The sequence below is a fragment of the Elephantulus edwardii genome, unplaced genomic scaffold, assembly GCF_000299155.1.
Source record: "Elephantulus edwardii isolate Elephantulus edwardi_28Jun2011 unplaced genomic scaffold, EleEdw1.0 scaffold00024, whole genome shotgun sequence".
NCBI classification, from domain to species: domain Eukaryota; kingdom Metazoa; phylum Chordata; class Mammalia; order Macroscelidea; family Macroscelididae; genus Elephantulus; species Elephantulus edwardii.
In genome coordinates this window covers 12,697,882-12,710,142 of record NW_006399774.1, presented here as the reverse complement: position 1 = coordinate 12,710,142, position 12,261 = coordinate 12,697,882, and the positions used below count along the sequence as shown (strand labels likewise).

Here is a 12,261-nt window from a genome sequence, read left to right as displayed (position 1 = left end):
CTTGGAGAGGGACATCATGCTTGGGAGGGTTGAGGGACAACGCAGGAGGGGAAGACCCTCTATGAGATGGATTGATTCGGTGACTGGGGTAATAGGGATGGGTGTGTCAGAGGCGGTGCGGTTGGCGCAGGATAGAGCAGGGTTTAGGGCTGTGGTGCATAGGGTTGCTATGAGTCTGAAACGACTCGACGGCACATAACAACAACAACAGCATTACTAGAAGGGCGCCAATTCTGGAGAAAGATACCTCTTGCAATGCTAGAGATCCAGCGAAAGAAAAGGAGACCTATAATGAGGTGGATTGAAGCATTGCCTACAACACAGCAGAGATGGTGAGGCTGGCCTAAGTGGGCGTGGTTTCATTGTGTTGTACACACGACAGGGCTGCTATGAGTTAGAGTCCGCTCCACAGCAACTAACAGCAACCTCAGTAAAATAATGTAAACACATGGGCAAAACTACCTTGGAACATTTTTCTAATTTGTTCCTTCCCCATTGAATCATTGTGGCAGGTGGAATAATGGTCCCTAAAAAATAGGGATTCTGAAACTTCGTCTGACATACTTTGGACATGTTGCAAGGAGGGACCGGTCCTTGAAGAAGGACGTCATGCTTCGATGGGTGGAGAGACAGTGCAGGAGAGGAAGACCCTCTATGAGGTGGATTGAGTCAGTGACTGGGGTAATGGGTGGGTGTGTCAGAGGCAGTGAGATTGGCAAAGGACAGAGCAGAGTTTAGGGGTGTTGTACATAGGGTTGCTATGAGTCACAAGGGACTCGATGGCACAAAAACAAAGAATAATTATCTTAATCAGGGTACCTGTAAACATGCTACCTTTCATGAAAAAAGGGATTTTGCAGGTGTGGTTGAGGCTATTGGGATGAGTGGTTATCCTGGATTATCCAGGTGATTCCAGTGTAATCACAAAGGTTCTTCTAAGAGGGAGGTTGGAGGGTGAGAGTAAGGAGGAAGAGAAGTGATGATGGAAGTAGAGATGAGACAGATGCACTTCCTGGAAAGGGCTACATGGCAAAGAATGGGTCACCTCTCAAAGCTGGGGGAAACGAGGAAACAGATTCTCCCCTAGAAACTAAGGAGCAGTTCCCAGCCAGCACCTTAATTTTCATCCATCTGACTTCCAAAACTGCAAAACAATAAAATAAAAGCCATCGTGGACTTTTGACATGCAAACTTGTGAGATAATAGTGACCGAGAGACCCTGGTTGCTGCTCACCAAAGTAGGATATAGAACGTGTCCTTGTGGGTTGGCTTACTGCGATTGACCTGGGTCCCCTGAGACTGCGCCCATGAGGCCCCAGGCCCGGCAGCTCATCCCCTCAAGGTGTTGGCTAATTACTAGGAAGTGTCCATCATTCTGCCCCCTCTGCTCTTCTGGAGAGAGCTCTGGTGGTGGTGTGGGCCATAGCAAATTTCACTGGTGGCCTAATGATCACGCATCTCGACCATTCAAACCCACCAAAAGCTCTGAGAGAGAAAGATGGACCTTCTCCTCCCATTACCCAATTTACAGCATCAAAAACCCAGTAGTTACTATTGAGTCACAACTAGCTAGAGTTGAGTTCTTCAATTGGTTTGTGTTGTTGTTTTCTCTCTATGAATTTATTAATATATTATTATAAATTCATATGAATTTATTTACAGGACATAAAGATGTTGTTACATGCTGCCGAGTTGTTTTCAGCTTATAGTGACCCTGTGTACAACAGCTTTGAACCCTGCTCTATCTTGAGCCAATTTAATTGTCTCCAACGCATCTACCCCCATTACCTCAGTTACTGAGTCAATCCATTCCATCCAGGGTTTTCCTCTCCTGCACTGTCCCTCCACCCGTCCAAGCATGATCTTCCCCAAAGACTATTCCCTCCTGGCAACATGTCCAAAGTATATGAGATGGCGCTTCAAAATCCTTGCCTCCAAGGAGCAACTTGGTTTCGCTATCTCTGGGACACACCTGTTTGTTAGCAGTCTATGCTATGTTCAATACTCTTCTCCAGCACAACTCAAAGGCATCGATTCTGTGGAAATAATTATCTGCCAAACCTTGTATTGTTTTGAGTGTAGTCTCCTCATTCTGTGCACTTTTTCATCTTGCCTGTCAGCCTATGTATCTAGATCGATTTCTGTTATTACTGAATATGCCAGGTTGTGCATGTAACAGTACTTGCCATTGTTGTCTGTAACTCTTGAGTACCCTTCTGTGTTCCTTTTATGTAGTTAGTACTTCTGTGTATTCCTGTTATGCGGCACTATTGTGCTCATCTCTCCCTATTTTATATTGCCTTTTCTGTCATCCACTTAAATGCAAGTCTCTTATCTAATTAGTGATGTTCCCTCCTCTGATCTCCCATCCCTGGTAACCATCAAGTATATTTCTGTGTGTAAACTTTTCTTTAACATTTTTTTTGTAAGCTCAATGATTTATTCATGATAAATATCTTTTATTAAACTACTAGCTCATTTACAAAATTCAAATACATTGTTTTTCACACCAGATCATTCCCATTTCCCTCATCCCTGCACCCATCAAATTGTACAACCCCCCATGGTTACTCCACACATACACATCCTCACACATCTGCTTCCATGACCCCCCCACTGGATCCTCATACACATTGTACAATAACAGTTTTATACCATATTTGTCCTTGTGGGACTGAGTTACTTCACTCAGCATAAAGCTCTTCAGTCCCTTATGTAGTGGATTCACACTTCGTTTTTCCCTTTGTAGTTGGCCTCTTTCACTCGGTAGAATGACCTCAAAGTCACATTGTGTTTCATAAGTTCTTCACTGTTTTTTAAGGTTACATGGTTTTAATATAATTTAGTTGTTGAGTCATTTATCAATTGATGGGCACTTGGGCTATTTCCACCTCTTTGCTGTTGTGAATAATACTGCAGTGAGCGTGGGTGTACACATTCATGTCCCAGCTTTCATTGCTTTACAGTATAGATCTAGTAGTGGGGTTGCTGACTCGTGTGGTGTTTCCACTGCTAACTTTGTAAGGAAGTGCCATGCCATTTTCCACAGTCATTACTCCTGTATACAGTCCCATCCACGCTGTACGTGAGTTCTGGCCTCTCCACACCACTTTCAGTGGTTCCAAACCTTAGCAATGTTGTGGCCAACAGAAGGAAGCCTTGCCCAATGTTGACTCATTCTCTGAGTTTGAGGCCATTCTTGAGAAGCGCTGTATCAGACAGCCTTCCCCTGGTATCCACAGGTTTTCAATTGCTCATGAAATACACTACCAGGTCCTTCCTCCCGCTCTTAGTCTGGAAGCTCCACGGAAACCTGTTCATTATGGGAGACCCTGCTGGTACATAAGGTACTAGTGACATAGCTTCCAGTATAAGTCACCACAAACTGACCAACAAGTGGTCAAAGTCAGAAGCAAGGGATTAAATTAGTAAGGATTGGTTTTGGATTTTCCTTTTGGAAAGATTTCTGGCTGCAAAGTAGACAGCAGGTTGAGGAATGTTCAGACAGTAAGCAATTGCTGTAACCCAGGGAAAAGGCAGTGGGGGTTGTGAGAGAGACTTAATGGAAGAGTCAATAGGTAGGTAAAGAATGAGAAACAACAGCTAGATTCCTGGATTGAGTCAGGATTTGGTCAGTGGTACCATTCACTGAGACAGTACTAAAGATTTAATGAGATGAAGTAATGAAAGAGAACCAGTTGAATTTCAGGGTAAACATCCACATGAACCATCATTGGGCAACTGAGTCTACATGCCTGGCTCAGAAGAGAGAGTTGAGCCAGAGATGCAAAGCAGTGGGGAGGCTGGGTTATTGGGATCTTAAATGCAGCCCGGGGGTTGGGTGAAGTTGCCAGAGGACAAGCGAAGGCTGATCCTGGAAAGACTCTCCATTCCAGGAGAAACCAACAAGTAGACCAGCTAAGCAATAGGAAACCAATCTGAAGATGACAGTAGACTCCTGGGCTGGGAACAGAGCAGTCAGTGAGCAAGACACAGCACAGAAGGTCAGCAGGATGAGGTGTGCATCTGTCTGGGTTGTAAGTTATATGGAGTCAGGTCATATGTGGCTTTACCATACGATGTAAGCAATTGACTTCCCACTCAAAGGAATTTCTGATAGAGGACTGTTGGTGGTGTAGAGTTTGATTTCATAGCTATAAATAGAATGTCATTTGAAGACTTTTGAAAGAAAGTATTAAATGTGCACATTTTTCACTATTGTCTAATTCAAATGCTTGAAATTAAAAAATTGTTAAAAGTTAAAACAATAACTTATAAAAATACTAAGTTTAAAGAACAGTGAGAAATTTTACTTACTGTTTAAATAAGATTATTAACGTAACTTTCAAAACATTAAATCAGTCTTTTTCAACCCTTTCCAGCTGGGCTGGTGTCACATGGGTATGTAATTCATCAGATTTGAGGCCCTCACTGAGCCATCTGTCCTTTGGGTCTCAAGAGCACTTAATCTGAAGACATCTGAGGAGGAGGAAATACAGGGACATGTATGAGGGGCCTGGCTCTGGAGAAAGATCCACACACGGCAGCCATGTGTCCCATCATCTTGTGGAGTGTTCTAAAAAAAGCCCAAGTATTTTCCTCACTCTATTAAAGCCATTATTTGCAATTTGCTCTTTTACAGAGATGACAACGAGACTATGCATTTTGGAAACATAATGTATGACAGAAGGGTGATCCGAGGCAACACTTACGCTCTGCAGATGTTACCATTGGTTAGTATTATTCAGATAGTCTTAAAACCAAACCCACTTAACCAAGCCCGTGACCACTGGGTTGATTTTGACTCATTGTGACCTTCCACTGGGTTTCTGAGACTGTAAATCTTGAAGAGAGAAGACTGCTTTTCTCTCCTGAGGGGAACAGCTAGTGAACTTGAACTGCCCCCCCTTCCAACTCTTTCTCTAGTTTGGTATCACTGAATACACAGTACACTCATTAGTGGTAAAGATCAGTTTGTGTGTTTCTTTCCTACAGACAAAAAACTGTTTAAAATACAATGAAGAGGAATGACAAGGTGAAGATGAAATAGAGTGGGAAGACACACAAAATAACAAAGCTCAACTTAGTTTAATTATGTCATTTAATATTTCATTACTGCCAAAATTGCTCTGAAAGTTTCCAAACTTTATCACCTGGGTTATGGACTTAAATTGTCACCAAGCTACGCTAGCAGTTCCTAGATGGCACATGTCAGATCCACACTGGAGCAGAACTGGAAGAAAACAGGACACCATTTCAAGTTTGTTAGAGCATCTCATACTCTATTACTGTGTCATCATGTAACCAGAAAGTCTTGATTTTATATCTTTCCTTTGACTCTGCAAGTATTTGCTGAGGTTTAGGCCCTCTGCTGAGTACCTAAAATACAGAGATGAATAAGACTTGATGTGATATCAAATGTGATGATTTCTTGGTACAGAAGCGGTATATATTTAGGTCAGCCTGTTCTTGTTGTTATGTACCTTTGGGTCAACTATTACTCACAGCAGTTCTATGAACAGCAGATCTGAGCCTTGCCCTGTTCCTTCCTGTACCGTCCTCACCATCTCTGATATGCTGAAGCCCAGTGTTAAAGTCACAGTGTCAATCCATCTCTTTGATAGTCCTCTTTCTCCTAGCCTCCACCTTTTCTAATACGATGTTTTCCTCCAAGGATTGGTCCCTCCTGACAATATCCCCAAAGTATGTGGGACCAAGTTTTACCCTTCCTGCATCTTAAGGAGCACCCTGATTTACACTTCCTACAAGGTGGACTCGTTCTTTTGGTAGACCATGGGATAATCAGTGCTTTTCACCAACACCACAACCCAAAGCAACTATTCTTCTTCTGTAAATATTATAAATATCAGCTTTTCAAAGGTTTAGGGTGTTAAATTCAGTAAGTTCGTTTTATATATATTCTATTCAAACTAAGTAATTCAGGGCCCAGTTAAATATAGTTTAAAAAAAAAAGTTTTAAAATATTTGCAGACTTACAGGAAGTTCTAAGAAAATACCTAGAATTCTGTGTACTCTTCTCTCCACAATGATGACATCTGATTTACAAAACCCAAATCAGGAAATCAACACTGACAAAACCTCTTACCAGATCTTTCTCGGTTTTCATAACTTTTACATGTATTCGTTTCTGGGTGTCTCTGTAAGAAATATACGAAACATGTAGCCATTGAGTTGATTCTATAAGACAAAACTATACAAAAAGGTACTAGTGTTTGCGGAAGCAGGCTGCCACAGCCACTGAGCGCTGCACACGGCAGGGCCCCTCACATGGCCACGCGGTTCTGTGCCAGCTTCACGGAGGCTTGTGTAGCCTTCACCACAAGGATGTTTGTGTTCGCACCCTGACTGCCCATCCCTGTGCCCCAGAAACCACTGTTCTGTTCTCTATCATTTTGTTTTGAATACTAAAGGAATCATACAGTATATCTGAGACATCCCCTCCACCACTAAACATGCATGATGCCCTAAGAGCCACCCAAGTTGGTGTATATATGTCAGTAGTTGGTTTTCATTGTCAAGTTGTGTGAAGATGCCAGAATTTAATCATTTACCTACTAGTTTACTTAATTATTAATGATGTTGAGCATCTTTTCCTGTTCTTAGTTGCTATCCTTATATTTTCTTAGGTGATATGACTGCTCGTGTCTTTTAATAGTTTTATAATTGGACTGTTTTTTTACTGTAGAGTTTTGGGAGTTCTTTATATAATCTCTGTATAAGACTTAGGTTAAATTAGAGTTTTACAAATATTTTCTTCTAGTCTAGCCTGTCTTTTCCACTGTGTTCACATGGTCTTCCACCACATAGAAGGTTTTTATTTTAAAATCCATTTATTTTTCCATAGATGTGCTTCCTTTGTCCTGTCTCAGAACCTTGGAACTCTTGGGGCCGAGTGGGTAAGGAATTGTGCTGCCAGCTCCATGAAAGATAGGTGGTGTCCTTCTGAATCCGACCTGCGGGTTCCACGTGTTCTCTGGAGAGAAAGAGCGCGAATGGAAGGGGCAAGAGAGGGAAATAGGTACCTGTGTAGGTCTGGCTGCCAGGGAACCCAGCCCTAGGCTATCAGTTTACAATAGAGAGGGAGGGGCATGCCCCAAGGTGTTGAATTACAGGTATTCCTGGAGATGAGCGGGGTGGCAGCTGCGTGTCAGAAGTGTTATCTATAGCAGAGCTAAGACCTGTTCAGGATGGCTTTCTACATCCTTCTATGAGATTTATAGTCTGAAAATTTTCTGGAGGGTCAGCTAAAACTTGCCTCCAACTTGAAGGCACAGAATAACAACAATATCTAAGAATCTAGCTCTAGATCCTGAAGGTTTTGTATTAGTTCCCAATTATAATTTTCCTTTTAAATCATTGACCTATTTGGATTAGTTTTATCTATGATATGAGTTTTATGTTGAAGGTCATTTTCCTGTTTTTTTCTTCTGGATATGCAGTTGCACAAGACCATATGTAGGAATGCTCCCTTTTTTCCTACTGAATGGCTTTCTCCTTTTGCCATAAACCAGCAAGGTATGTTTTGCTGGTCTCCTCACCAAACTGGGAAAAGGGCAGTCTAGCAAAACCAGTATCTGCTTCAAAATCTAAAACAAGAGAGTGGGGACTTGGTGGTCTATCGGTTGTATCTGGGATGTCTGCATCAGAGCCTCACTGCATCTGGATGTCTGCTTCAAAGCCTAACATAGTAATAATGATTGGTGACTGGAATGCGTAAGTTAGAAATGAGGAAGGATTGTTTGTTGGAAAGTATGGTCTTAGTGTCAAATGAGGCTGAACATTGAATGACTGAATTTTGTATATTTGATGATTTATTCATTGCAAATTCATTTTTAAAAAAATACACTAAAGTGGTCTTTACACAGGGACCTCACCTGACAGACTGCACAAGAATCAGACTGACTACATCTGTCAAATGGCTCATTGGAAAAACTCTATCTCAGCAGTCACAGGCAGGCCAGATGCTGATTGTGGAGTAAACAATCACTCACATTCAAGTTCAAATAAAGCTAAAGAAGATGAAAACAAGTCCACAAGAACAAAAATACAACCTTGAGTCTTTCCCACCTGGATTTAAAAGTCGTCTCCAGAATAGGTGTGAAGCATTGAACATTAATGATTGAAGACCAGATTAAGTTTTGGGATAAAATAAAATATATCATCTGTAAAGAGAGCAAAAATTATTACAAAGACAGAAGATGAAGAAAAGACCAAAACAGATATCAGAAAAGACTCTGTAAAACCAGTAGAGAGGCCAAAACAAAGGGAAGAAATGCCAAAGTCAGAGAGATGACTAGTAGATTTCAAAGGAGAGCTAGCAAAGACAAAAATATTATAACAATGTGCAAAGAACTGGAGCTGGAAAATAAAATGGGAAGAACTCATTCAACATTTCATAAGTTTAAAGAACTGAAAAATTCAAATACTGAGTTGTAAAACTAAGATACTATGGGCAAAATCTTGAATGATCCAGGAAGCATCAAAAGTAGATGCAAAGAATACACAGAGTCACTGTACCAAAAAGAATTTGACACTGAAAATTTCAGGGAGTATCATGTGAACAAGAGCCAATGGCAGTGAAGGAAGAAGTTCAAATTGAACTGAAGGCACTGGCAAAAAATAAGGCCCCAGGAATAGAAGGAATACCAGTTGACACAGGTGCAGTCCTCCCCCATAGATGTTCTCACCCATCTATGCCAGGAAATTTGGAGGACAACTACTTCGTCAACTGACTGGAAAAAACCCATATTTTTTTATATCCCAAGAAAGGTAGTCCAACAGAATGTGGAAATTATTGAACAATATCATTACTATCCCATGCAAGCAAAATATTGTTGAAAATCATCAAAAAATGACTAGAACAGTACATTAACAGAGAATAATCAGAAGTTCAAGATGGGTTTAGAAGAGTCCATGGCTTCAGAGGTATCATTGCTGATGTCAGATGGATCCTGAAAGCAGAGAATACCAGAAGAACTTCTATGTGTGTCTTACTGATTATGCAAAAGCATTTGACTATGTGAATCAAAACAAACTATTGCTAACAATGAGAAGAATGAGAATCCCAGAACACTTAATTATATCTAGACCAAGAAGTAGTTGTCTGAAAAAAAAAAAAAAAAGAAGTAGTTGTCTGAACAGAGCAAAGTAACACTGCATGGTTTAAAACCAGGAAATTTGTATCCTTTATTACTAACTCATCAATCTATGCTGAGCAAATATTTGAGAAGCTGGACTCTATAAAAAAAATGTGGCATCAGGATTGGAGGAAATACCATCAATAATCTGTGTTATACAGAAGACAAAACCTTGTTTGCTGAAAGTGAAGAAGACTTGACACATTTGCTACAGAATATCAAAGACCACAGCCTTAAATAGATTACATCTCATTATCAGAAGACAAAACTCCTTACCACAGTACCGATAAACAACATCGTGATAGATGGAGAAAAGATTGAAGGGTGACAGAAGAACATCGATGCATTTGAGCTGTGATGTTGGAGAATGCTGACTATCCCATGAACTGTGAAAAGAACAAACAGATACATGTTTGAGAAAGTACAACCAGAATGTTCCTTGGAGGCAAGGCTGATGAAGCTTCGCATCGCACATTTTTGACATGTTAGGAAAGGTTTTCCTTAGAAAACGATATTATGTTTGGAAAGATGGAGGGTCAGTGAAGGAGAGAGGGACCCTCGAGATGAGTTGATGTTAGGGATGATGAGGGTGGTGTTGAATAGGACAGAGTTCAGACCTGTTGTTCATGGGGTCACAGACCCATCTTCAACTCGATGGCGTATAGCAGCAACAACTACCTACTAGAATTCATGCTAAAATGATTTCAATTTAGTGGAATCCTCCTTTTGGTAGTTCTGGGTTTAAGGCTCTCTAGTACCCTGCATGAGAAGCAGGAGGAGGAAAGAAACCTAGGGAACTCATTGTCATTATATTCAAGACTCTAGCTTCACTTTCTACTGTTTACCTTTCATTCTTTTAATGTTTGCATGGTTGTTATTGTTGGGTGTTGTCGAGTATGACTCATAGAGACCCTGTGAACAGCCAACCTGATACTCATCCTAGCCTGTGCCATCTTCTCCATCTCCGAGATATTAGAACCCGATCCTGAAGTCACAGTGTCAGTCCATCTTGTTGGGGGTCTCCCTCTCCCTCACTGAACCTTAGTCTAAGCATCATGTCCCTTTCCAAGGAATAGCCTCACCTAGCTACTTGTACAAAGTATAAAAGACAAAGCTTCGTCATCCTCGCCTCCAAGGAGCCTTCTGGCAGCACCTCTTCCAGACATATCTGTTTGGGTTTTTGGCATTCCATGGGATATTCAGTACTCTTCTTCAGCACCACAACACAAAGGCATCAATTCCTTGCTACCCATAATCCCCCTCCAGTTCTCTACCAGGCGATTGAGAAGACCATGGCCTGTATCAAGCACACCTAAGTCCTCAAACTGACACCATTGTTCCACAGTATTTTGGAGAGATCCCTGACAGCTGACTTGTCCAGTAAACTATGTCTCCTGATTTCCTGACTACTGGTACCATGGTGTTGATTGTTCATCCAAGGAAAATGAAACCATTAACAACTTCAGTCTTTTCTCCATCTAACATAAGGTTTTCAGAGGGAGAACTAGGAAGGAAGAGTGTGTGTGTGTGTGTGTGTGTGTGTGTGTGTGTGTCCCTCTCTCCTCCCCTTTTTCTTGTTGTGTACTGTCAAGTCAGATCTGACTGGCACAGGAGGAGATTGCCCCTCCTTCTCCAGCACAGCATTTGGTGGAGTTACCCTATAGGACAGAGCAGACCTGCTCCATAGGATGTCCACACATGTCATTTGCACATGCAAATGACCACAGCTTTCTCCTGCGGAATGACTGGTGAGGTCCAGCTGTTGAACTTTCGGTCCAACCTACATAGATTTTGTTTCATTAGCTCTAGAATAGGACTAGGGGAGCTTTGGTGGCCTAGTGGCAAGAAGCTGCACTGCAATCCCAAAGGCTCATGGTTCAAGTCCACCAGCTGCTCCATGGGAGAAGGCTGGGCAATGGGCAATCTCTTCCCATGTGATTAACTGCTTCTGAAAATCTGTTGGAGTGAGCTATGAGTCGGTTCTGGCTCAGTGGTACCAAACACAATAGCATTAAAGCATGTATTATCTGTTAAGTTTTCTAGGTGATTCTGATGCACTCTCAGGTTTGTGAACCACTGCGTCAGATGGCCTAACATTCCATATAGATCCATATGCTGTTCAGACTAAATGAAACCAAATCCATTGTCATCAAGTCAATTCTGATTCATAGCAACTGTATAGAATAGACATTTCCTGTGGAGTTTCTAAGGATGTGAATCTTCACGGAACTATATTGCCACATCTTTCTCCCACAGAGTGGCTGGGAGATTCAAACCACCAATGAAATCGGGAGTGTTTGCGGTGTATTGGTGTTAGAAGAACAGTATAAAGCTTGTGTAGTAGTATCAAAACTACGTTTGAATAACAGTGGCCACTAGGTGAGGGAGATGAAATTATAATTTGAACTTTAGTCATTGTCACTTCAATTAAAACATTTTCAGAGAGCAGGGAAACACTGCATGGTTCAAAATTGGGAAGGGCGTATGCCAGGGATGTGTCCTGTCTCCTTACCTTTTCAACCTATATGCAGAACAGATTATCCGGGAAGCTGGGCTCTATGAGGAGAAGTGTGGCATTAGGATTGGTGGAAGATCTATCAACAATCTGCGTTATGCAGATGACACAACCCTGCTTGCTGAAACTGAGGAGGACCTGATGCACTTGCTGCAGAGGGTCGAGGACTGCAGCCTTCAGTATGGATTGAGGCTCAATGTCAAGAAGACAAAGATTTTCACCACTGGACCAATTGGCAGCATCAGGATGGATGTTGAAGAGATTGAGATTGTACACAGCTTTAGTTTGCTTGGCTCCACAGTCAACACTCTTGGCACCAGTAGCCAGGAAATTAAAAGATGTATTGTGATGGGAAAGTCTGCTGTTAGGGACCTTTCCAAAGTTCTGAAGAGGAGTGGTGTCTCTCTGGAGACTAAGGTGCGTCTGATACAGGCCATGGTCTTCGCAATCATCTGTTATGCATCAGAGAGTTGGACAATGACCAAGGATAGAAGGAGAATTGATGCCTTTGAGCTGTGGTGCTAGAGAAGAGTATTGAGGGTACCATGGACTGCTAGGAAAACAGATTCATCCTGGAGAGGGTTAAAC

The 12,261-nt window shown here is 41.7% G+C and overlaps 1 protein-coding gene across 1 annotated transcript in view; it reads left to right on the top strand.

Moving 5' to 3' along the window:
- RSPH3 (radial spoke 3 homolog (Chlamydomonas)) overlaps nt 1-12,261 on the top strand; it is a 38,428-nt gene that overhangs the window by 11,161 nt on the left and 15,006 nt on the right. Inside the window, 1 exon segment of the mRNA XM_006903698.1 lies at nt 4,643-4,733. Within this exon segment, the coding sequence (XP_006903760.1) occupies nt 4,643-4,733 (91 nt within the window).